General features: G+C 40.2%; 2 protein-coding genes across 2 annotated transcripts; both read right to left on the bottom strand.

The window, feature by feature from the left end:
- Positions 1-2,903: 2,903 nt before the first annotated feature.
- Positions 2,904-9,577, bottom strand: CASP8 (caspase 8, apoptosis-related cysteine peptidase). Its single transcript, XM_009703035.1, has 7 exons — positions 9,267-9,577; positions 8,920-9,025; positions 7,784-7,922; positions 6,220-6,308; positions 5,471-5,582; positions 3,835-4,321; positions 2,904-3,054 (listed from the first exon to the last, which is right to left on the bottom strand). The coding sequence occupies exons 1-7, from the start codon at positions 9,575-9,577 to the stop codon at positions 2,904-2,906; spliced, it is 1,395 nt and encodes a 464-aa protein (XP_009701337.1).
- Positions 9,578-15,548: 5,971 nt separating this feature from the next.
- On the bottom strand, positions 15,549-23,901 carry CASP10 (caspase 10, apoptosis-related cysteine peptidase). Its single transcript, XM_009703036.1, has 9 exons — positions 23,576-23,901; positions 23,339-23,438; positions 22,625-22,760; positions 21,742-21,830; positions 20,380-20,416; positions 19,099-19,187; positions 17,496-17,607; positions 16,231-16,735; positions 15,549-15,711 (listed from the first exon to the last, which is right to left on the bottom strand). Exons 1-9 carry the CDS (start codon positions 23,887-23,889, stop codon positions 15,549-15,551), a joined length of 1,545 nt encoding a protein of 514 aa, XP_009701338.1. The 5' UTR covers positions 23,890-23,901.
- Between the last annotated feature and the right edge of the window lie 3,328 nt (positions 23,902-27,229).

The following is a 27,229-nucleotide window of genomic DNA, read 5'->3' as shown; positions in this document are numbered from 1 at the left end:
TGCTTTCAGCTTAAGCCTGCACGACCTCAGTTCACAACTTCACTTCCCTACCAACCTCGTGACTCCATTTTCTGGTGGTAGTGCTTCTGCTGGCTGAAAACAAAACACAGATCGAGTGCCAGGATTATTTTGCTATCGCATTTGGCCTCCCAGCCAGAAGTCAAAGAAAAGGGAGGAGAGGCAAAGTAGCTATAGTTGAGGGCCTTCAGAGAAGAAAGGCAAATGCCCCTCACCATTCTCCAAGTTGTGCTACAGGGAAAAAGCAGTCAGAAAATTGCAGATCCAACTTCCTTCTTGCCTCTCAGTTCTGTGGGCGGGCCACAAATACGTGCAAGAACCTACCAGCCACTCTGGCGCAGGCGTGTGTCAGCATACTTTGCTCAGAACCATAAAACTGAAAGTGTGTTTTCTCCTCCCTTGACCACTGCATGAGCCACACACAAACTGAAGAGTACGGCTACTTCCCGCAGTCCTTTAGACGATTTTGACAGGGTGTTACCTCCCTTCTAGTAGGTCTTCATTAGCAGGCAATAATGTCACCTATGGAGGTGGCCTGATGTTAACAAGTAGAACAAAATACCATGCCAGTTTAATCAAGGTGTGACTGATCAGCACACCCCCACCAGTGGAGGATAGCTCAGAGGAAAGGGCAAAAACCCCAATGATCTCAGGGAAGAATATATCATAAAGAAAGCTCAATTTACCTCAACATCAAGGAGACTGGGAGGGTAACCTTAGTTTTAGAGAAGACAGCTGCAGCTGTGAATCATCAGGTACCCCAAGACAATTAACAAAGAATAACATCTTCCTGAGCTAGCCAGACCAGCACAGGGGGCGTGAATAGTGGCTCAGCCCAACATAGAAGTATCAAAACTGGACAACTGATAAAACATTTAAACTTTGAAAAGAGCAATGGGCTTGAGCTGGCTTCAACCCACATGTTCCATTGTGACAGGGGATCCCAATGTCATGATGGCGAGCATAGCGAGATGGGTAACGAGAATCATGTTTGTATTGTGATTCAACTGTATATTGCAATTGCTAAATTATGCTTGTGTTGTGATTTCAGTATGTTGCTTTATCACTCTACTAAATCAAAATCCCATGCAGCACCAAATATACCAAGTAAGTAAATTTGATATCCGATTCCTCCTCATGTGGCATATCTGAAAGATCTTCGTCTGAGAATACTGAACTGACACAGAGAAATATGAAAAAACAGAAGTGCTGTAGATTCACAACTTCACTACTGGAACAGCTGCCACCTTCCAGCAAGTTTCTCCCAGAAGGAGCAGTTATTTAAGCTATATTTCCTTATAAAACAACAATCACAAATCTAATTACTAACCTCATATCAGCGTCTCATTTATGAAAATGTTATAAAAATGTAAATAAATTGTTGCCACATTTCCTAAATAGTTAGCCAAATGTCGGCCACATAATTGTGTCATACCTGGTAAAACCTTCTGGTAACTTTTGCCACAAACAGCACTCTCATTTACATAGTGTTTGTAACACCTATTTATTATTTATGAAACCTGTGTGAACAAAGCTGTGATTTTAAGAATGGTCATTCTCCCTTTTACTTGGAGGGTGAAAAAGGGTAAGTGGAGCAAAATGTACCTGCCAACACGTTGTGTGGAATTAGAAAAAAAAAAAAGTTTTGCATCAAGAACACAAGCACGATTGAATAAAGAACCCCTGCTTTACCACTAGACATGGATTTCCAAAAACTACAAACTAAAAAAAGCAGAAGTTACAAAGTGTCTCAAATCCATCCTTTACCTTGTTAGAAACTCAAAAGGAATGTAGCTGTTAGAATCCCATACAGCTCCCACACACCACCTACACATTGCTAAACATGCAAGGTAAGAACAGCCTCACTGGCACCAGCTGCCATTATCATGAAAGTCCTTTCCTACCGCCTCTCCAGCTGCTAATGAAGGGATATCAATATGCTACCCCTCGGGGTGGCTGCCATCGAATACTTCAACAAGAGCAAAATAACTTCTGCTGCTGAAGTAAAAGTGTTCATCATGCTGACTGTCCCCCTCAGTCAGCTCATCCGAAAGAGAAACACACTGTAAACAAAGGTGATGTGAAAACCAAGAGTATTTATTACAACAGAAACAAGAGTCCACAGGAGTTGGACTCAGTTGCCAGGAGAATGCATCTCGGAGTAATGGATCTAATGGAGCAGGACCTTCCTTCCAGTGGTCGACAGCCATTCAAAACAGACTGTCCCCTAAGGGCTCTGAGAAAAAACACAAATGTTTTTTCTTACTATTAAAAAAACAAAACAGCAGTGCTGTTTAGCCAAGTAAATTAATAACACAAAGCAAACCAAATATTTGGAGGAAAAGAAGCAAACTTGTATTACCATAATCATCTTTTTTTGGTCCTTCTGGACAGGGATGTTACCTTCCATGAAGAATTATACAGCTTCCAGAGACAGTCAATGATTCATCTCTGGATAAATCAGTTACAGTCTTCCACATGCTCCCTGGGAAGGGATCTAGCATTCTGAATCTCTCTCTTCTTTTCTTCAGATTTCAGGGACTTATAACAACTCAGACACAAACAGGACTTCCATTGGCATTTCCAGTAATTCTTAAAAATCGTACTACTTGGAAGTGCTTCCTCCCTGGAAACCCAGACTGAACAGACTCCACTGCTTCTGCAGGACAGAAAGCCAGATCTGTACTACTCCATGGCCTTACCAGACTGCTACAGATCCAGGTGCCAGGAGACTGATTAAACATGGGAATTGGAAAATTTAGGTCCCATGGTCCCTTGAAGGACTGGGGCTAACCACATAGATCCAGATAATTTCTCTTGCAAATTCTCTTCCCTGTGGAAGCCGATTCCAGATGTGATTCCTAACTCAGTATATTCTTATTTTTCTACTTTTCAGTTGACTGACATGGTGGAATTTGGAAGATCAATTGCTTCCGTAGGGTTGATGTTATCTTTGGCATCTGCTTCCATCCATTTAGTACTCTTCCTCCTACTTCCTTGTTCACTTCTGTCAGGATGGTTACGAGATCCTTGCGGCTTGAACAAAAATGAAGAAAAGTTACACTGAAATACACGGTACTTGCAGCTAGGCCAAGCAGCTGATCTAGGTTTGCTCCAATAAAGTGGTATCTGAGGGAAGGCTAGTATCTGCCCCTCACCCTGCCTGTCACTGCAATTGCATGCTCCACTGTGCAACCACAGAATTCAGTGTGTTTGGGGGAATAAAAGCAACCTCCGTGTAGCATTGTTTTACCAGCAAAAGCAGTCCCTTGCTTTGGCTATTGTCAGAAGATTACACTAAGATGAAACAGAACCAAACCTATGCATTCTCCACGCCCTCTTATGGACACCATGAGAAAGTGGCATCTGAAGAGAAATTCTATTTTCTAAATCAAGTTTATGATGGGGGTGGGAGGGAGGCAACAACGAAAATTAGGACTAAAGAACACTGATTTTTTTTGTCTGTGTAATCACTCAACAAATTCACCTCTCATCAGGTGTCACTGGAAGAAAAATAATTTATCAGTCAAAAAAATGTTAACAGACATGCACACGCATACACACACGCGTTTATATGTAATGTTCCAGCATTACAATCCTGGTTCTGTCACAGGCAAACTAGGGGAAGTCGCTTGTACTTTGGTTCATCTGTAGAAGAATAACAATGCCCAATTCCAGAATAATTACTGTTCTGCACTGTCCTGCAAGTGAAAAGCATTATATAGCACAAATACAAAACAGTTATTTCAGCACAGCATGCTTAAGTATGTATGTCTGCAATACCCCAAAAGTACATGGATTAAAAATAGTACTTACAGTGGGCAAAGCGACTCCATCTTATCACAGAGGCATTGAACATAAACACTGCCAGTCTTCGTACAGCGGTAGCACTCATAGTCTTCCACTGTAGCCATGCCAACTAGAATATCAGCCTTATCAGGAATGGAAGTCAAAGGGGTAGCATCCGTCTCAAGATGGTCAGAAAAGTCTTTTACTGTGACAGCTGGATGACCTACACAGCCTTGACAAGCCTGGATGAAAAACAGCTTGGGTTTGCCAGCAAGAGAAGGACAATTAGATCCACTGAAGCAGGAGAGTAAATCTTTAATATTTACAAACTCATGATCAACGCCTTTTATTTTGTCTTTTTCACCATGGGAAAAAATGAAGCAAACAAAACAGTCCATGTTACTATGATCTTTTTCACTGTATTCTTTAACTTTTGCATACATTTGCTTTGCTTCTAGATCCATGTGCTCAACTGTCTCAAACTGAAGCCACTTAAACACCCTCTTCACAGCCTCTGGGAAGAAAAGTCAGAAGGCACTTGTTAAACAGTGACAGGGAATGTGCTGAAACATCAGTGTCCATGTGGTAGATCAGATATTAGCAAAAGTGTTCAGATCCCACCAATAAACTCACCTGACTGACTCTTAGCCTGCCAAATCTAATTAGAAAAACCCAAATGCCTAATTTTATTTTTTTTAAACACAACTGGGTTAAGTATCATGCTATCTAAAAAAACCCAGGTTTCAGATTATCTGATTAATCAGTACAAATTAGTGAAGCTTACTGTGTTAAAGCAAGCTTTAACTGTGCATTGCAGTTTCACAAGACAGTTTAGTGGGCTTAGTGGGCATGGCAGCATCGGGTATACGGTTGGACTTGATGATCTTTGAGGTCTCTTCCAACCATAATGATTCTATGATAGTAATCTCAGATGCTTAAGAACAACACTTACCAAGTTAAAGAAGAGGTACCCCTTTAGAATGACAAATTCTGCCACTCTTAAATGAAGTCGGTCCCTCATTTTGTGAGAGCTGTCAGTGCAGCAAGAAGGCAGGCAGGATAACCTGCTAACAAATGCTATGCAGACTTCTCAGCAAATGTTAACTTAATTGTTGTGTGGGCAGTGAGAAAACAGCTGGGAAGCAAGCAGCCTGTAGACAGGCTGGATGGAGTTAAAATATCAGTGATGTGTGCTTTCATCAAACAGATTTTCCTTTTTTAAGATAAACTCTTGTTTATCTTAAAAGTGACTCTTGCAGGAAGACAGGCTTTAAGGAAAATTCTAAAGCAGTAGCATTTATTTGAGGGTTAAAGAGAATGTAAAGACTTAAAAATGTTACTTCATGATAGCTAAGAATTAAAAACAATCAAAAAGTGAAAAGGTAGAATAGTAATCCCTCCTTCACTATTTGGTACATAGACCAATTAAGATGATGCTTTTTACCTAGAACAGAAAGTGGTTCCTTCTCTAAGTCATCACCTAAACTGTTGGAAGTGGCATATTTCCAACTTCTCCAGTGACTGTCATTCCAGTTACTCTGGAGGCAAAGGAGCTCAGTGGGCATGATTCTTCTTCACAGGAAAGATCAGACAATTCTTTTGGAGAATTATCAGAGAAAAAAAACCCAAACCAAACCAGTAATTGGATTTAAAAAGTGCTTACCTCCATCTTTCATTGTTCCTTCTCTGGCTTCATATGGATTTTTAAAAATGTAGTTGTTAAGAATCACACAGTAACCATGGGGGTTATTTTCCATCTTATATGATTCCACAAGCTGTAGAAACAAAGAAAGCAGATAAGAAAGCAGTGCCAAGCATCCAAAAGAGAAATATACTATACACAGATGGTTGGGCCTTCATGTCCAAGTGCAAAAAAGTCATGAGTATCAAGATACAAGAAAGGAAAAGCCTAAGAATACAAGCTTGTTACAGGGGAGAGGAATCTGCTTTGTCTCCCTGAATCCCTCCTCCTCTCTCTCTGTGGTTAGGATATGATTTTGGCATGGGAAAAAGTAAGTATCCAGAAACACAAATTTGCACGTGCAGAGGAAAAGTTCCTGCATCCTACCATTCCCTCTGAGAGTCCTTGCGGGTTTCTAGTGAGGTAGCAGATGCTGTTGTTCCCTCCCTGTCTGTCCAGGATTTTAATGTCCCAGTCTCTATTATTTTTAAGATTGGTTTTCTTCACACAACAGCTACTCCTTCTTTTCTTGCTTAAAATGTTGCTGACAGCCACATCCTCACAAAGGAACAAGGCTTAGTCTTGTTTTGGAAATAGGAATTATTCCAAGGCCTATAAATAAAGCCAGAACCCCTCACTTTCAGCTCTTCCACCTGCTTAGTCTTAATTTATGCTCTTCCCTCCCAGGAGCTGGATAAATAATTTAAAGGTAATCTTGAGGTACTTCTCACCAGGTGTGGTGTCTCCCCCTCTGCTCCTTGTTCTGCTGGATGCACAGACACCAACTCTGGATAATGGAGTTTGTCCTTAGAATTATTTTCTAAGAGATAAACAGAACATTTTAGGACTAAAAAGATAAAGCTTCCAACGTGCATATTTCAATACTCAAAAAACCAGTACAAGGAGTGACGTGGAGGGTGGTCTCCACATCACTGAGATACCATCATTTTGCAGAGCTGGGCCAAGCAGGCTTCTAGTTTCACATACTGCTGGTTATTGAAGCTGTGCAGACCTGTGCTCCATTTCTTCTCTGCTTTTTTACTGGTAGCAAGATCCAGATAATAAAAGCCTGAATGTGAGTAGTCACTCCAGGCAAACTATTCACTAGCATCTCCACTATGGGATACATAAGTGAAAGAGGGGCGGTACAGTCTTACGCTACAGCTAGTTCATTTACTTCTGAGGCCCTTGTCTGTTCTCCAGAGAACTTTACCGTTTGGGTGGACACACCAAGGATGCAGAATACCAGCATAACGGAAGAGCTCCTCAAAGCAACAAAACATTTATTTCAATACAACTGCCTGAAATAAGTGAAGAAATCATCAAACCCATGACTCTACCCAAGGAAATAAATCACAGTACCCCTTTTACAAGTTACACAGATGTGTTTAAATGGAATTTATTGTCAGGGCAACAAGATCTATAGAACATGCTCTTTTTCTGCTTATCAAGAGGGACAAAATAATAACAATACTATTGAAAAGCCATTCCTCTGACACAGGGCTTGCTTACACTTGCCGCCCTTGGCAATTTTCTTCTGCTCTTTGAGAGACACAAGCACAGGTCAGTAGCACAAAGACATGCTGAGGAAACTAGTCAGTATCTCTGCAGGGAACTACATGGGCTGTATAGATCTGTCTAAGGAAACGTATGTTCCAAGTCATCCAAAAGGAGGTCCTGGGGAAAAATTTAATAGGTCTCAGTTGTTATTGGTTGATATATCCTGTTTCTCAAAGAGTAAGGCCCAGCTGTGGCATCAGAAGTCACCACCTAAGCTGCAACAGCCCAGATATACTGAAGTCCTTGAAATTTTACATCTGGTACAGAAAGCTAATGGTTACACTTTAGCCAAGTACCTAGTCTCCACGGACTTTTCCTTTGACTAAGATCAAACAGCCTGGCTAACAGAAAATAACACCAACAATCTCCCAATACAAGTTTCCCCAAGGCAACTATCACTTGCACTCTCTTTCAGTGACTGAAAAGCTATGCTGGTCCAAAACCAGTACTGCACTGTTTTCTGAAGAGAAAAATTGCATTTAAGACAAAGAGGAGGGAGAAGCAGAACATTTACAAGGCACAGAACATATTTCAAGGAGAGATACAATAAGGTATGATGGGATAATGAAGTAGCAGAAAACTTCAGAAACCACAGGTACCAAGAGCGGCTCTGCCTATCTGACGATACTGTAAAGTCTCTCTCTTATCTGTGGACTCCTGAGGTGCCACAGGTGGAGCCACAAAAATCACAAAAAAAACCAGCTCTACTCTTAAACAGCAGATTAAATAATTTACCTTTTTTTTTTTCTTCATAGTTATCAATTTTTTTCTTTATGTCAGCTCTAAATCCCTTCAATATATCTTTCAGCATTGCCAGGTCATCATCTTTAAGTATCCCATTTCTTTCCATTTCCAGGAAGACCTTCAACATTGACTGGGAAAACAAAAACATATAACCCAAACTCATACAGTGACCTTCAACAACTGCAGCATCAGGCAGTTCTGGACAGAGCAGAAGACAACATCCTCATTCCCAGTGACTGATCAGCTAAAGACCAATTTCTTCTTCCTCCAAACCTCATTAAAGTAAGAGTCTGGATGCAATACAACTGAAGAAACACATCCCTAAGGTTAAGACAGGATGATTAGAAATTGCTTATGGCTAGGTTATCCTGCTTTGTTTCAGCAGTGCAAAGCACTGATGTGGATAACAACATGGCATCCTGTTGTACCTCTGTGTTCAGATGAAGTGCAGTTAAGTCATTTGGCTGTGCCATTTTACGTTTTCTATTACAGAAAAGGTGTTCAGGGATAATTCTGGTTTTTAAAGCTCAATAGTCCACCAAGTTGGAGATAAATCTGCTAATTTTCCTCTAGGAGCCACAATACAAATAGGACTTTCACAGAAGCTTCTTTATAATACCAAGCATTTTTATAACACTGTTCATTATTTACAAGTATTAAACTAGCTCAAACCTCTTAATACTTTTGTAGGGGATTGAACAAAATCCTGTTACCCCAAATTACAATAAAGAAGAAAATATACCCAATGATACACAAAAATTTGTGGTTGAACTCACATTATAACTCAATTTTCTGTTTCCAAAACATTGTTTTTCCTCCAGCAAACATCACTCTTCCTAGATACAGAATATGTAGAAATGTCTTAGAAATGCCAAGCAAAGACGAAAAGATTAGGGAGACAGGTGGTAGAGGGAAAATAAGAACAGGAGAGCAAAAAACAGCAGAGTAAAGATACAACAAGGAAAAAAAGGTCCATTCTTTCACATAGCAGCTATCAGCTAACATCACAATTTTTACAACAACAGATTTTAGTGACAGCAGACTACTTTCTCTTTCCTCCCTTCTTACAAGGGCTAGCAGACTCTGAACTAGCCTTGCAAGAAACTTATCTTGATAACTTTGCATACAGCATTATCCTGGAGCTTGTTCTTTGGTATTTGTTTTTGGAGCAGGAACTTCACACTCTTGACATCTTCTGGAGTCAAGTCCTCTGCAATTCCATATAGCAGTTGCCTAGCAATAAAGAATACAGAAAGACTGATTAAGAAAGTTATGAGAAGTAAACACCACAATTACCCATTGCAGTAATTACCATTACTGCAAAATGTGAAACTCATAATGGCAGGTAGTCATGCTGTAATAAATACAATTATGCTGGGATATTCATCAGACAACAGTGCAGCCAGAAAACAAGACAGTACACAACAGAACTGTTGCACTTTTGCATGCAAAGGTTTACTACTTCTGTGCTTACCTGTAGGCTGACACCCGTGCACTGCCTGGGGTCTGAAGCTCTCTCTCCATCTCCTCTCGGCTGGAGCCCAGCTGGGCAGCCAGGAGGTCCATTCGATTGATCCGGTAGAGCAGCTCCTTCAGGAAGGACAGGTTCCCTGCCTCGATCATGTCTTTCTCCTGCAGTGCTTCAAAGAAGGCCTTGGGCTCCTGGATGGCTTCCAGCTTCCTCATTGGGACGTGCTCCAGGCTGAGGAACTTCAGAGCTGCCAGTTCATCTGTGACCAAAGCCTCAGAAATGTCAAAAAGGAGTTTCTGGAAGTCTGTACTCATTTCACATCAGGATTTGGATCTAAACACAAAGAGGTGATTTCATTTGTCAGTAACAGTAGTGCAACAACATGATTACAAAAGGTATCACATCATGTAGAATAGTCCAAAATAAATACATGCAATCAAAAGTACTTCAGGAGAGAGAGGCCATCTTGCTACCATAGCTTTGATGCTTAGCTCTTTTGGTTCTCTTGACTTAACAAGGAATATAAAAAACTTTGAACTAAGTGAAATTGACAAAGTCACAGATCGTTCTTGCTTCCTTCCATACTATATGGTATGTCTAGACAGCGGGAAGTACCAATGTACAGGACGTACAATCCTGGCAGGCTGCTGCTGGTTTGGTTTTGGTTTGGCTTGGTTTGGGTTTTTTTGAGGTTTGATCCCATTTGGTAGCAAGAGCCACTTGCCAGTCCAAAATACAGTCTATGTAGTAAACAAGACTGCTAGGTTTTACATCATAACAAAGATAAAGGTTTTATATCATAAGAGTCCACATGACTATAACTCTTCTAAGCTATCTGTCTTCTCCTTTCTTTATACGCTACTTCCAACTCTGGTCAGCATAGATAAAGCACCTCTTCCTGTTTTGGATTACGTGCATCAAGTAAAACTCAGTTCTCAACTCTCAACCAATTTGTAATATTCAAATCAAATACAGACCATGTCAATCCTTTTAAAAAAGCCAGGAGAATTTTTGTCAAACTAGTTCTGTTTCACTGAGCATCAAATCCCACCTCCCTTTCCACCATTTCCTTCATCAGCTTTACAAATATTAAACCTGGCTTATGGATCCAACTTTTGAGCACAAGAGAAACTTAGAAAATACCAAGTGTAAGCCTTCCAACTATCTCACTCTGACACTTAAAAGACGTGCCTCTACTGCATCTCTGGTAAGAGAACCGTTTGCTGCTTTATTCTCTGCCTTAGATACCAGACACCTAGGAATCTCTGAAGAGAAACTCTATAGAAATGCATTCAGTAGAGGTTTCCTGTCCCACTGAACTCACTGGGAGACAGAAAAGTTGACAACAGCAAATCAAAACTTCAAACTCCTACCTTATGAAAATATTAGGCAATCTCTTTTAACGCTACTGTAAATGTTTCAATACCAGGGCTAATAATTCCAAGGTAGCCCAGCCAACTGAATCAGTACCACTGTAAATAAAAAAAAAAAATAAAATTCAGACCATTGTACTCCCCTCTCTTCCAAGCACCACTCTACAGCAAAGCAGCTTTTTGTAGCATGCCCTTGGTTAGTTAGCAAGACTGAAGACACAACTGAATCTTAAACCTTTGTCTATCACAAAAACTGATAAAACAACGAAATACGTGTTGTGATGTAGCATACATGATTCATGCTCTGCCCCCAAATACTTTTTTCTTTAAATCCATTCAAACGGAACTTTTAAACAGACTAGAACCCATACCATTCAGCCCATATCACCACAAAACCACTAGTATCTGAATGAATCATACGTGCTTAACCTCACGATTCAATGAGATCTGACTCAATGAGATCATCTCAGATCTGACTGTGTATTTTTATATCCGCACAGGAAAGAGAATACTTTCTCAGTAGCTAGTTACAAAGTTATCTTCTTTCTCACATATATCATGCCTTTTGTTTAAGATACACGGATTGTGCTTATAAAAGTAAATCTTTCTGGTAAAGGGAATTTTCATTTTTATTTCTCAAAGGCTCTAAGTTTCAAACCCACAAAACTATTGCGATTAGAACAGTTGTGCCACCTACACACTATATTTAAGCCTGTCTGTAAATACAGGGAGTACACTAAAACAATGTTTATCTGCTTCCGTCTTTTTCTCCCACTCTATTAAAGATACAATCTCTGCAACAAGCAAAAAGTTTAATAATAACAGTAATTTTACATCACTTACATGGGAGGACAGGCTGGAGGACTGCTGGAACAACTCTGAAAAAAGTGAGACAGCCATAGTCTCTAAAGTTCCAGGAAAAGTACTGCCTTTTGTACTATGGTCTATATTGTCATATGACTTACAAAAACTACATGATAACAAAGTAATAAGGTGCAGTCATAATCCAGCAGTTCCCTACTCCACCTATCACGGTTCAAGTTTCAGGAAGTTATTACAGTGCTTGTGAGGAAAAAGCATGAAACAAACCACAAACATAACCAGGTTTTGGTTTTGTTTTAAGGGGATACACTAAGCAGTATAGCCAGGACTTTCTAGCACACACCACAGCTCACTGGATTTGCTTCCACACATAAATCCTAATTAAAATACAATAAGGGAATGGTGAATCAATTATACCTTCCCATGAAAAAACATCCCAGTCTCACTGTCCTGCTGTGTCACTAGATCCTCCATGACTTACCTCCTTTCTCTAAACTCCCTCTCCAACTCACCCTAGCTTATTTTTAACACGCACTTTCATGGAAGATTGTTTCCTAAATTAAAAAAAAAGTCAGCTATCAGTACCGAATTCAGTAGCAGTACTCAGTGAATACACGGAACTGAAAGACTAAACATTTCTTTGAAATTATTTATGTAATATACTTCCCCATTTACAAGAGAATTTAAGCAATAATTAACTTCTGGCATTTTCACCCTCTTTGAAGTATAGAACTCTGCCTTCAATGGTAAGGTTCCCAGTATGATCTGCTGGTCACCAGTATCTTCCTTGCAGCCAGAAATACACAATCAGCAATCAGTACAGCTACCAGACTCTCCGAAGCTTGTGAAGTCAGCATTATCAAGAGAGACAGTTAGGAGAGCCAAATTTGGTAAAATTTTGCAATGAAACCACCTTTCATTGATTTCAACCTATCTACCTTTCTAAACTCAAAATAGTAACATACCCTACAACAGAATGCAGCATATCAATTCCTTCCAAAAGGCACACGCGAGTAACAGTTCAGAAAACGTGTCTGACTTACTTCACTGGTGCAAGTTGTCCTTTCATCCAAAGGCAGGGAGCCGTACAGAGGGACGCCACAAGCACTATCTGATCTTCAGGTCCAAAATAGTTCTGTCTCCATGTCATCCCATGCCTCAGTGCCTCTCTCCCTGCATCAGTTCCTCTGTGTCTTAACTGAACCAAGACTCCAGTTGCAATCTGAAAGAGGAAGTGTGCCGTGACAGCACCGTGTGAAAACTATTTGCGGACAAGACCAAGCCTAGGTTGGCTCTTTCCAGATAGAGGCTTCTCCCATCATGCACCAGTTTCAAGGACCAGCCCTCCTGGCGCTGTTCTTCCTCTTTGTCTTTACTGTTTCACTTCTTGTTTCTTCCTCTCTCGCCCTTTCCCAAAGTGTTCCTGTTCTTTTGTTAACTTACAGTCCCTCCAATTTCCCTCAGCCCTGCTGCACCCTGGTTTTGCCCCTCTAGCTTTCTCTAGAACTGTCTCAGTGACCCAATCCATTCCTCCTACAGCAGCCTGCAAAAAAATTCCTCTGTCCCAGAAAGGCTGGTCTTGAGGAAGCAAAAATGCCGAGGCTACAGACTACTTAGCAACTGTACTGACTGTGGCCTCTGCTGGCACAAGGCAGGATACATGGCTTCTGCACAAAACTGACCATCAGGAGGGACGGGGTACCAGAGACTTGTGGATGTTACAAATGCCACTTTAAGATCATGATCTTCCCAAGATACCAACTTCCCCAACAGAAAGTCTCTTTTTTACACTAGTTCCCCTTAAATCTGTCTAAAACAAGTGTTGCACAAGTCACAACCCTTCTTTAATTCTGTAGGTGGAGAGCATGCACATGTGCATATCCTTCTGTATGCCATCAGTAAGCCTCAACAGAAACCAAACACATTTTTTGTTTGTTTGTTTTAGGCTGCTTTCTTTCTGATACAGCCCTCTATTACTGGAGTTACACTGAAGGTGTGCACTTTGAACAGCAAGGAGCAATTAATATCTAAATTGTATAAAACCCACCCACTCTCCCCTAAGACTTTTAAACTGCTATCTTACAATACACTGCAGGAGATCATGCAGAAACATCCCACAACCTTGCTGAATGGCAGCTGTGGTTATAGCAGTAAGCCTACCCTGCCTTTGGGCTTGTGCTGACATGAGTACCACTGCGTGCACCCAAGTATTACAGTGTGCAGCCATATAAACGGACACAAGCAAAATATTCACACTGCATAGTACAAATCATGGTAGTGTAAACCACGTCTGAACAAACCTTATTATGAGTAAGGGGAGACTGCCAGTCTTTCATACTTCACAAGCATAGATCTCTCTCCCCAGGGAACACAAAGCAGAAGTCAACTTAGACTCCTGACTGCCTTTACCTATCTATGATTTAACTTTAGATTACCCAGGCAGAAGTCTCTACAGAGAAAGCAAGATAACATGATGATGCTCTCTGGCTACCAACTTAAAAATGAAAACAAGATCCCGTAAAACAAGCTCAAAACTGTTGCCAGTGTTTACTCCGTACTGATAAAAATTCAATTGTTACCTAAACATACAAAACAAGAGTGCACTGAGTCTGAACAGTAATTGCGAGCCAGAAACTTCATGATTCTAATATGTTATATATTCTACTAACAGACAGAACATTTTCTACCTGTGGCACGTGACTTCAAGTGTGGCAGCCATACTAACTCAGAAGACTCAAAATGCGATGGGTCACACAACAATTCATCATGACAAAGAGTGACCATTAGGTTTTGGCAAACTGGTTGCATTTCAATGCTCTGTATGATACAAAACTCCTCTCCAAAAAACCCTGGATAGTGCAAGCTAAAAATCGCATCAAACAGCACTAGAGAGTACTCTTTCAAAACTTCACCCTAACGTATGGCTAGTAACCGTATAGAACAATCAGTGTTTTGCTGAAATAAACTAAGTTTATTTCACTTCAGTTTAAATCCTGAGGCAGTTAAAACCCCACCGATTCATGCAGCCGAACAAAGTGCAGGGGCAAGTCAGAAAGAAGGATAAGCCTTACCTCAGTACATAATTTTTATCTCACCAAACTCTTAAAAAGAAGTATGAATTTAATGCAGTAACTAACAGGAAGGACACAGACATACATCGTAAATGCTCATAACAAAACAACATGATATTATTTCAGTTAATTCACAAAATGCTCTGTTAGAAGCTTAATCAACAAGGAACCTTGTTTCTCATACGAAATCTTACACCAAGAAGCAATAATCAGAAAATTTAATGCTTAACAAAGTTAATCAATCTGATAAACCTATACAGATACACTGCTGAATGCCGTATTTCATAGCGTGTAAATCTTCTACCCTAACTCTTCTTCCCAGAAATGATGTGGAAATGACAGTTCACAAGGTTTCACAGATGGAATATTACACAGCATTTTGGCTTTACTCAGTTTTGGAAAGATCTCATTGTACATGAAGTTTATGTTAGCCATTAGATGGTATCAGTGTGCACTGTGGAACAAATTACTGATTTCAATAGTTAACTGGTTCTCCATTAAGTTAAATGTAATTTAAATTAGAGATGGAAAAAATCCTTTTCCACTTACTACTTAAGCTTTCTCCTCTTCATTCTCACCTTTGTCTTTTTTCTATGAACATAGCTAGTGGATTTAGAAGCAGGATTTAAAATTGTTAGCCTGCAAAGTAAAACACGGTAAGCCTAAACAAGACCATTAACAATCCTGGTTTAGATATGGAAGGCTATATGCAACCCTTATGCTGTAAGAAAAACACTTTTACATCTGTAGTCTGTCCAGGTACAAAAACATTTAACATGATAGAAGCATGCTACTCCCAACCCCGATAACTCTGAATATACAGATGATGTACATAGCTGGCACATGGATTGTTGTAATTGTGTCTCCTCCAGTTTCAGAGTTTGTTTGGTAAAAAATTTATGAGGTCTTGCCTTGAAGCTAACAGTTCCTCAGGATTCTGGGTAACTGCCTTAAAACAGGTAGTGTGGTGAATTGCATTTAAATGACATGTGCTGATAAAAGGATGTATTTTAGAAGTCTCAACGTTGCTGTGAAGGAGGAGGGTCTCTAGGTATTGGGAATATAAATTTTCTTCTTAAGGTATATGCTGGTTGGGGCATCTGCTTCTTTGTCCCCCAGCGGTCAACACGTCTGCCCACATCTTCATTAACTTCTGTAAGAATCGACAAAATATCTTCACCCCTACAGCCAGAAGGAGAGCAAAAATAATCACTTATTAATGAGCAGGTGGCACTCCATTTAACGCCTCCCAAATCATCTAGAAGATACAGTATAAACATTTAAAACACAAAAAAGAAAAAACATCCTTTTCTCCAAATTTCTCCTCTTTTGTTCTCATTTGAGCCATACTAAAACCAAGATCTTTTCCTACTCTCTCTTACTTGATGTAATCAGTACAGAAAAATAATGGAATAATATATTTTTATCTAAACCTACTCAAGAAACAGATGGCTCTGCCTTAAAGAATACAGATGGAAGGTTTTGAGGTTTTTTACAGTAAACTCATTCTCCACATTATCTCTATGGTACTGGCAGCACTAATGTAAACTTATCAGTGGCAAGCAAACTAATCATCAGTTTAATTTTGTTCACCTCAGAACATGGGTTAGTGTTCCTATGTGAATCTGCCTCTGGAGGGAAAAAAAAAAAAAAGGGAAGTTCCTCCCATTTTTTCATCTCGAAGCTCAGCAAAGTATTTACCTTGGTACCAACAACTGTAGCTTGCTGCACAGGGCCTGAATATACCAAGCACCCTGTTGAATGTGGCGGAAAGAGGCATATCCATCAATTGTGGCCATGCCTAGGAGGAAATCTGCCTCTTCAGGAATACTTTCAGAAGGAGAAATGCTCTGTTGCATGGCAGACAAGTCAGGAATTCGTGCATCAGCTTCAACGTAGACAGGACACTGTATCTCTTTACCCTGGCATGCTTGGATAAAGAAGAGTTTGGGTTTTTCAGCCAGCTGTGGACATTGTTTGGCAGTGAAGTGGGACATGATCATGCGGATTGATACAAGTTCCTCATCTTTCCCATAGATCGCTCCTGACTCTCCATGAGATAGAATACAACATATAAAACAGTCCCTGTCTTTGTGATCTTGCAAATGCTGCCAAGTTCGCATGAGATCTTTAATCTCCCAAGATGTCTGATTTGTGTAAGTCCTCACATCCAGACCAAGCCATGTGAATACTCGCTCCAGTTCCTCTGTAATTAAAAGAAAGGTAAAAAGAAAAAATTGAGGCAGTAGAAAACAATTTCATGAAGTCACAATGCAAGCTAATCTGATCCGGGAAAGACCTTACACCCTGACACTTCTGCAGATTCCTCCTTATACTAGTATCAACTAAAGATTAACTGAAATAAAAGAAGGCAGCATCAGCTCAAACAGAGAGTTCCTGGATTTTTCTAGTCAAGTTTCAGAAAATACAATGACATTTTACAATGTATAATGACACACTAAGTGCTCACAAATGACACCTGAAAACATGAGGATTCCTCCCCTCCCCGAGTTTCAGATTACATCTTTCAAAACCTTCCTCACATCATTATTTTCCAGTTGCAGTTTTGACCATTAGAGTTTCACAAGAGATAAATAGAATGAACAGAATAAAATAAGAAGTACTCACAAGAGTTGCTTGATTATGGAATTTTGCATTATATTATGTAGAATGATGGTTTAGTTTAGTTTCAGTTCTTTATTATAGCTATTGATAAAGGCTAAGTAAGAAGAGATTCTTAAAATTATACAAGAGCTGCATCAGAAACTCAGTGGTTACTCATCCTTTAACCCTTCCTCCCTGAGGATACCCAAATTACATAATTTAACACATATCAAACATTTTAGTCTTTAAGAATATTAACTAACTAAAATATAGACAATAAAATATAGAGAAATACTAGACAATCAGCTCACATGGGGAAACAGAAAGACTAATCCTCCAAAAATCTCACTTCAGTAACTTACCAGCATCTTTGCAAGAACCCTTCCTCTCCTGAAGAGACCCATCAAAGTTAACATTATTAATAACAAGACAAAATCCTCTGTGTGGTCCATCCATTTTGTAGATCGTCATCTTCTGTAGAAAGGAGAGGAACAAAGCTTACAGCCTCAATGAATTGATTTAACTTACTCATATTGCCTTAACATGTCTCAAAATTGGCATCCCAAAATTAGAAGCACCTAAGACAGTAGGTTACTTTTAAAAAGTTGGAACTAAATGGTGCCTCCTTGTGTGAAAAGACACGGGTGAAGGCTCAAGCACATTCTGTCACCATACTATCAAACTGTAAAGGAAAGGTTTAGCAGCTGGGTTGGTCATCTGTATGCAAAAGGGAGGATGCAGCAGCCAAACTCTGCATCTGAATTGATGATGGGGACAGAAGTCCCCAAGTGTTTCCAGTGTCATGACAATATTTTAACTTCAGATGGCAGTGGAACTATAGGATGTTAGACATCTGAGTTGTTTTCTGAGAGCAGTGATGAATACCTGGAGCAAGTGGTTCATACTGATCCCCTGCAAAGGGATGCATGCAGAACAGAGATCTCAGAAGTGCATAAACCTGCTACACTACCAGTTTTTCTAAGACTTAAAAGTTACCTCCCACTCTTAAGAAAGAACGTTTTAAAAACTAAAAGGTCACTAAAACTTCAAGTACCATCTCTTCAAGTCCAACCTCAGGTTGAAATAAAAAATTCTCACCATTCCAGCTCCTTTCTGCTCACTAGAGCAACAAACACCTGCTTTTGTGCATTTTACTGGAACAAAATGAAGACAGCACTCCAAGCTCCATCAACAGCAGCAAGAAGTAACTTTTGCTACAGTAGTCTGAACATCAGGTGATGAAAAGATATGTTATAGCACAGAACTTCCAAGAAATTAAATAGTTATAAACAAATGCAGCAACTTGCTCCCTCAGTACTCATGTGCATCGGAAGGAAAAAGCCAGAGGGAGAATTCAGTGGTTACACTGCTGTACAAGGTTAAAGAATGCACATGAGGCTTCTAACAAGGGATCTCACAAAAGGGATCTTCTCTCCTGTACCAAGACCTCTGGTTTATTGAGGAAGATTGTTGCATGCCTGCAATAGCTTACTAAAAACTCTTGCCTTCTTTTATCCTTCTCACAAGGTCTTTGCATGCTACCCCTTATCGCTTTTGATGTCAAGATGCCCTGAGCTTTTTCTAACCCAGATCCAGAAAGAGAGAACTGTGAAGCTATGTTTGTCTCTGTGTCTTGCACATTCTGCTGCCATCTCCAAAATGTACAACTTATGAAAATGCCAAACATTTTGCCTGTATCAGGAAGATAAGCAAATGCACTGAAGTGTGGATAACATCAAAGGTATTATGCCTGTTTTGCCTCCGCCACACCTTTCAATATTGGTAAGTTTCTGGTCTCCAAGGTTAAAATACTCTCTGAAACATTCCAGTTGATCAGACAACTCAAAAAACTTCATGAGACACAAAGACATCTCATATGTCCTTGCACAATAAATGTCATTACAGGGACGAAGACGTCACACACCCAGGCATTCAAAAAGAAGGATTTAAGATATTGCCTCAAACCTTGGATTCATTTTCTACGTTGCTGAATTCTCCAGGCAGCTCCAGGTTCATTTCAGAGAAGCCTTGTGTAAGATCAGCTGCTTTGTTATCTAGGGAAAAAAAAAAACAGCATAGATATTTATGAAGAGAAATCAAATATTGGTGGATGTAGCAAAAAGGAGTTTAGCTACAATACAGCACTTTTTGTATTTGAAATATCATTTCATTAAAAGGAATAATTCCTCCATATGAGACAGCATTGTCATGTTGAAAGGATCTATTCTGAACATGACTCCAGTTATTTTTATTATATATATATTCGTGACAAAGGCAAGGTTTCTATTTGTATTGGTATTGTGGAACAAAGATATCCATGGTACAAGGATAGATTCTACCTGAGACATCCAAGTGAATTTTTCATTTGGAAATCAGCTTAAAAATAAACTGTATTGTAAGAAGGATCTGCAATGTAACTACTGAAGGTCCCATTACAGATTTTTTTTTTTGTTTCATTCCTGAACCACTGATAATAACTCTCAGACTGACTTTCAGAGCAAGGCTGCATCGACAGAGCTTGAAAGTGGAAAAGAGCTGACAGATGTTGTACTGCTATACTTTGCAACTGGTCTATCTGATGTGGAGTCACAAAGATGGATGCAAACTACCCACTGTTATTTGTACATAATCTTTTCAGAGATCTGATCCAAAATGTAACTTATTTATTGCCACTTTCTTTACTTCTCCTCCTGAATGCCCTAAAATGCTTGTCTCCTTTTGTACAAATCATACACTATTTAATGCATTCAAAACATCCATTTCTACCACGCAACACACCCAGGCTCTTCAACAAAGCAATCCATACAGCAAAAGAAGTCAGAGATAAAATCCTGCACCCCAAAGATTAGCATCTCAGTTTTATCAACAGTGATAGTGTCCCATTCTCTTGTCTTCCCAAGGATATTTAAACTGAAAACTTGTTTTCCATTTTCAGGAAAGAAATTATCTTTTTGCTTCTAACCAGACCAGCCCTTCCCTTATTCCACTTCCCAGAAAGTACATTAGCTAGTTTCTAGTAAATGACTAGCAAAGTACACAGGATTTGCCAATTTTCTCTTGCTTCTTCTATATAAGAACAGAAATCCTTCAAATCTACTCGTTCAGAAAGCAAAAGACCCTTCCAAGAAGACAGCAAGGTAAGTGTGTTGCATTAAACCAAATGCTAGAAATTTCCCAGAGAAAGTAAAGGAATACAACATTAAATGTAAAAGCAATAAAAACAAACATATTTTCAGAAATTCTTACCTTTGATATTAGAACCAACAAATTTGATCGATGTCTCCTATTTTTGAGTGGGGGGAATACCATGTTAAAAATCATTATTACATATAATAAGTTTTCATAGTGATTTTAGCAAAATAGGCTTAATACAAAGCTCTTTAAGTAGTGCGTAGGAAAAATATTGAATTCCTAAGAGCAGCAAAGCATTTAATAATGAAATTACAAAAGACTTCCCCACTTACAGCAAATCTCACAGAGCTGGAAACAACTATATTTTCTCTTAAGGATAAAGAGAAGCAGCTAAGAATTTTCTTTCACTTCCAAATGACCTTCTCACTATAGGGGCAGGCAGTCACTATAAACAAAATAAAGGTCCGAACATAGTCCCATATAAATTCTCTTGGATAGTCAATTATTTGAGTATAAATTGTTATAGCTAGTGGTTCTTGTCCTGCGTAAGAGACATCTTCTAGCAGGAAGTGTCAATGGTTTATTATACAGCATGGAAAAAGTGTATAAACTCTCATCATTTTAAAGAAAAAACAAACATGATCATCAAGATTACGGAAACAGTCTCTTAATCTTTTTTTTTTTTTTAATTCTTTTAAATCTATGTTTTCTTAATAAAACTACATTCATTTTCTTACTGTGCCAATTGCCATGCATGAGGGCTTCCTCAAAACCTCTGCACATGTAGAGCAAATATAGCTCAAAGCAGCAGTTTTTTTCAGGAATGCAAACCCTTTTGATACTAAATTGCTCATTTTCCTCAGCTCTTGTCTACCAGAACTTCACTTCTGGGAAGGATCCTTACAAAGATCACTGGTTTTCCTCATTCAGAACTGGGTAAAAACTCCTTCCCTTCCTCTCCTCTTCCCCAAAAAAAGAGATCAGTTATAGCCCAAATCAGTTTCCCAATCTGATTCATCATGCAGCTGCAGGAGGGGTTTAACTGATCAAGGACTGGTACATTGAGAAAATGGGACCACCTCCTTTAGCAGCAGCAGTTTGAACTGATCATCAAAGCACAGTGTTAGCCTTTAGAGATAGTTTAGTGTTGATCAGCTGAAACTTTAAAATTCAGCACCGACTGACCAATTCTCTAGAAGGCACCTGTCTAGCTTTTTCTGTCACTCATCTCTCTTCCTAACAATTTTTTCCCCAATTGCATCTGACTAATAGCAGTATTTTTGACTTCCACTCTTTGACACTATATGCAGCTTTTTTTTCTTACATGCTGAACAAATATGATTGTTCCCTTCCTAAAACAAGTAAGAAGATTTAGCAAAAAATCTCACAGCCAGTATGATTTCAAAATAAATGCAAGAAAAAACCCAACCCCTCAAACCACTAAAACTCAAGTTGGCAATATATACTCCAGTATACCTGAGGGGAAGTGAATAGTCTGATGTCTCCAGGGCGAGACAGTGAGGATTCCTTGACTGGCAGAGTGTTCTCCTGCTGAGGCAGAGACACTAAAAGCAGGAAGAGACAAAATGAGATAAGCCAAGTGCCTTTTAGTTAAACCAGTAGGAATCTGCACATTAGGCAAATGCAGATCTATACTTACTGAAAGATGTATTAAAATAGAAAGCAGCTTTGAAACACACTCAGAAAGCATGGGACACTGGAACTCATGGAACGCTGAGTGCCCTTGCACCTAGTGGGGAGATGTAGCTTTCTACTTCCCAGAATCTGTTTCCCAGTGCTTAAATAAATGGAAATAGAACATTTTCCCTAGTATGTTTACAGTCACTCCACAGGACGTTACATGAAGGAATATTACAAACTGCAGTATAACCCCTGATAATGTGAATCACACATTTAATAATAAAGCTTACCACGTGTCAGACACACACGCACACACAGTTTGCCTCGCCAGCTTATTAGCAGGCAAGTCTTGTTGTAGTCTACATCCATACATCACAAAGTGCCTTTTACAGGACAGTCATCATCATCTCAATACTACTCATGGAGAAATGGAGAAGTGTGGCATAACTATAAATAGATTTTCAGTTTCCCAGCCCGTTCTGTATGTGCTGGACTACTCTGTACAGCCTCAGATATTCCAGCACATCCCTACTAGAATCCAGCTAGGAAGTAATGCAAGCTAGGGACTGCTAGGCCAAATTTGTGTGTGAAGATGAGCGATCCCACTCTAGCTCCTGTTCCAGCAATGCAAATATAGGACCTTGAGGTTCAGTTGCCCAGACCCCTCTACTGCTTCCTGTATTTTAGCAAACCTACTCCCTGACTCTGAATTTCTCACCTTTTGCCCTTTTGTAGCAGTTTACCGTGTCCAGGAGATCAGGTGAAACATTCATACAGATTTCCTCCAGCATCTGTACATTGTTCTCAGTTAAAAGTCCCTGTTTTTCCAATAAAATCAGTAATTCCAGAGCAGACTGACAGACAAAAGGAGAGAGTAAAATATAGTTATTTTTCCTTAGAATTCAAAACCTGCCTCAGCCCTGTGTGCCTCGGACAATCACATTATTATCTGCTTTGCTTCCTACCAACGAGGTCCAGTCAATTTTACATCACTGTGGGAGGTGGAAGTGTTGCTCCATGGAAAGCTACCGGCCGCATTATTATTTCATACGGTCTTGTTTAAACAGATTCACCCAAATCATATTAATGACTCTTGGCTTCAAGAAGGCTTTATTGCTGTGAGACAGTACCAATGACATATAGACATGAATTGCCTTTGCACATGGCTCAAGCAGGGTGAAGATTTGATTTGGCACCCTTTTATATCTCATGCAAGACTGGACTGTCAGTGGTTGACCTTGGTACAAAACACCAAATTTCACACTTAACCCGTCAACAACTTCCTCCTTGCTAACCCTATAAATACTCATGAGCCTAGTTGCAGATGATGTCCTATTCTGCCAATTACTTTTCTCTTCACGCTTTTCCTCCTATTCCCCCCCCTCTTTCTTCCCTTCCCGCCATATAGACATTTGGCTCTCTCCTCACATACAAGAGTTATCCGTCGCTTTGGAAGACAGTTTTGCAGGAGGAATATGATATCCTTCAAGATCTCATTGGTAATGTTCTCTGACAATTCATACAGCATCTGCCTGTAACAGAGATCCAGTGAGATAACAGCAGAACAGGAGACAGTGTAGAAACAAAAGGCAATCTGAGAATTTAAAAATGGAAACAGTATGGCATAGATGGCAGTAATGGAGAGAACAGAATCCCACCGCAAGCTTACCTGTACGGAGACACTCTTCCCTTCTCATGCAGACATTCTTGCACTTTCTCCTTGGTATAACCAAGTTTCTTGAGCAAGGAGTGACATTTAATTCTGTATAAGAGTTCAGCTAGTAGGAAAGTATCTTTCTCATTCAGATATTCTTCAGCCATGAGAAGCTGAAAGATGTCCACTGCTGACTTCACACTTTCTAGTTTTTTGAAGGGGAGCAAGTCAGTACAGAGAAATTTTAAAGCTGCTACATCTTCAGCCACCAGATTTTCATCAATGAGCAGAAGCTGCTGACGGAACTTCAAGCTGACATCATCCTCCATGGTGCTGGAACCAACAGTCCCTCTGCCTGAAAGCAGAAAGCAAACGCCAGTAACGCTTGAATCTTCAATACAACAATCCTTGTAATAACATTTCATCCAACAGCTGTTTGGAAGCCCTGAATTCTTTGCAGAAGAGGAGTTTTCTTTTAAACAAATTTTAAACTTACTTCCTTCTCCAAACACAAGACTACAACAAAGACCACATTTGGCAGAAGCTCTGAACAACTCAGTCTAAATTTGAAGTCAGCCCTGGTCTGAGCAGACAACTGGGCTAGATGACCTCAAGAGGTCCCTAAGTTCTTCTATTTCTTTCAAACATTTTTATCGTTCAGATCTTTGCTTCTCTCCACTGTAGGTGGGAAGAGTCCCTGCGATAATTTACTACAACTCTCAGTGGAGAGAGCACAGTGGTTCATACATACTCCTTCATCTGCAGTTCAGGAGCTCATTTTTCTCTGGCTGTAGGAGGGAGGCATTGCTCTGTTATAAGCCTGACACCCAAGCTAAAGCTGTGGAATATCCATCGACTCCCAGTTGTATCTTGCTACCAGACTGTTTCATGTTTGGCATAGGAAAACCCTAAAGTCTCCCTTACAAGTAAAAGTCAACTAAAACATAATAGCGCTCAGTGCTCAGTCTAAATAGGCTCTGCACAAGCAACTCAATCTTACTGAAGTTTAATAGAGACTAATCACCCTTCCGCTATACCAACTTCTTCCACATAGCCGAGGCAGTTCTTTTTTGCCTGTGAAAGTTCATATAGGCAAAAAGGTGCTTCAGTGACTTCTCCCAAATAGGCAGGTAGGTCTTTAACCTTCTGTTTAGAGCAGCTGGAAGCAGCAAAGCTTCCTACATGAAGGAGCACAAGAAAAAAATCAGGGAAGCAGAATAGGGACAGAACCTCTGAGTCTGAAGCCTCCAAAGCATCTGGGAGGGCAGCTCAGCAGATAAACCATAGAGAATATCACAGCATATGGGAGCACAGAGAAGAGACTGTTGCATTTTTGGGTTCACGGGCAGAGAGAAAATATAATTCCCGAAGTCCAGATGCCCCGTTAGGAAATGAGGTTTGACAGAACACAGGAATCCTGAATCGAGTCCTGTCCCTAAGTCACAAGGCTGTGTGAAAAATAAAGGTCAGATTGCTTCTTCCTGTATTCAAACTTACTCTCCCATAGCTCAATAATTGTTCTTCACATTCCTTTTCTCCTCATATGAAATCCCATGTGTTGTGACACCCTCTTCACTTAGGCTGCAATCAAAAAGGTTCTGATCTCAGCCTGTTATCTACACACAGAAATTATATCACTTCACAGTAAATCAGACTTTAAATTAATTTAGCTAAAATCTACTTTAAAACCCTATCTAGATGCTTTAATCAACTACATTTAGCAGAAAAATTTAGGTTAAATGGATTCCTGGCTAAACTAACAAGCCTATATGATCCAACTGAATTATGACAATTCAGAATTTAGGGCCAATGATTTCAACTAAATAAGTTAAAAAAAATCATTGTTTCCGGAGAACAGGGGCAGGTTGTGTGTACACCAGATGTACATAGTAATTTCATCAGCACATCAAACTGAAGCAAGATCCAGCACAAATTCCTTTAACTACCTTTAAAATACGTTTCAAATCTGTGTCGCTGACATTCTTGGAAAGATTTTTTCACGCGAAATGTTTCCTGCTTGAGTTAGGAATACCCTCAAGACCTCTCAAGACGTGCTGCATTTATTAGAGGTTACTTGTCTGTAACCTCTCTTCGCCCACTCTGTACTGAGGGCAAGCTGCGGTGGCCCTCTCTCCCAGCACTACGATGAAAGGAAATACTGCCGGCTCACTGTCTGCTCATCCGCTGCTCAGCTTACAGCTACAGTGTTTTTAGAACCCTCTGCCACTTCATGCATTTTACAGGGCATTTATAGAACATCAAAGTAAAAAAACCAGAGTCCTGTGAGAAACGTTCACCTATGTAGTTTTTAAAAGAGGACAAAGTCTGTGAAGCAAAGGTTTATTCCAGCACTGGGTGCACGGGAGATCACCTCCATGATCCTCCTGCATGCACACTGGTTAGTCTAACTTCCACAAATTTACTTAGGACAGTCATTCATATTCATGTCATTTCCCAGAAGTCTTAAAATTATTTAATCTTATTTAAATTATTTCCCCGAAGTTATTTACATCTATACCCTCCCAGTTGTATCTGCGCACTGTTCTCTAGGGGTCTTCTTTGGGGGTCCTGGTGTGAAGGCTCAAAGTCTTCCTCTCGGTTAAACTTCTTATTCCCATGCTTGTGCTCTATTGTTTCAGCTACATTGCAAACCTAAGTTCGCAGTTAATGCTCTCTTTCATATAAGGGCGGGAACGTGACATCCAGGAAGACGCTAATCATGGCTAAGGTAAGTGGTGTCAGCCAAAGCAATGAAACCCTGTCTCCGTCCCCATACTTCTCTTAATACACATTACCCTGTCTCCATCCCCATACTTGGGTACCTGGAAACTTACATTCTTTCCGACTGCCTGTCTACTATGACTTAAGCAAAACTACAATATTATTTATCACAGTCCTAAAGAAAACAAGGAAAACGAGCAAACAACCCCTATTCCAGTAAACAAGATGACGCTAAACACCCAGCACTAACACACACGTGTCCCACGACCGACCCACTCCCCACGTTTGCCGCGGCTCACCCTAACATTTACAGCTACCGCTACCAGGACGTTAGCAGGCAGAACACCGACACGCAGAAAAGCAATGGATCGGCCTATGTTTTGCGATATACCCTTAGAGAAGAAAAACGACATCAAATAACCAATAAGGATTATCAAATAACTAATTTTTCCTTTACAAGTTTTATTGACTACCGCACTACCAGACTACAAGATTTAAGAATTTTTTTTTAAAAAGGAGAAAAGGGGATTGCGGAGACTCAGCCCCACAAGCAAGGCGGGTACTGAGGTCCGGCGCCCCTGGCAGCCGAGGCAGCTGCACGACACCGGAAGGAAAAAGCCCGATTTAGGCTCCGGAGTCGGCAGCTGAAGGCTTCCTTCGTTCCCTCTCTCCAGTTCAGTCCACCCTTTCTTACCTCGTACGTGAATTCCGACTCCGTCCTCTCTCACGGCAACGACTTAGGGGGCGGCGCTCAGCGCTTCCCGGTTTATTTCCCGATACGCCGCGAAGGCGCGGTGCGTGCCTAAGTGCTGAGTCACGGCGCCGGGCCTCCCTGCGGGGGGCGCCGGGCCCTGCGCTCTGCCGAAGCCGGTAACGGCCGCGCAGGAAGCAGGTGGTATCCCTAGTAGCGGGAGCGGAAAGTAGGACAAAGTCGAGGGAAGGACTTGG

The sequence above is a fragment of the Cariama cristata genome, unplaced genomic scaffold, assembly GCF_000690535.1.
Source record: "Cariama cristata isolate BGI_N322 unplaced genomic scaffold, ASM69053v1 scaffold20886, whole genome shotgun sequence".
NCBI lineage: Eukaryota > Metazoa > Chordata > Aves > Cariamiformes > Cariamidae > Cariama > Cariama cristata.
Note: the sequence above shows the minus strand (reverse complement) of the source record. Positions and strands in the feature narration are given on the sequence as shown.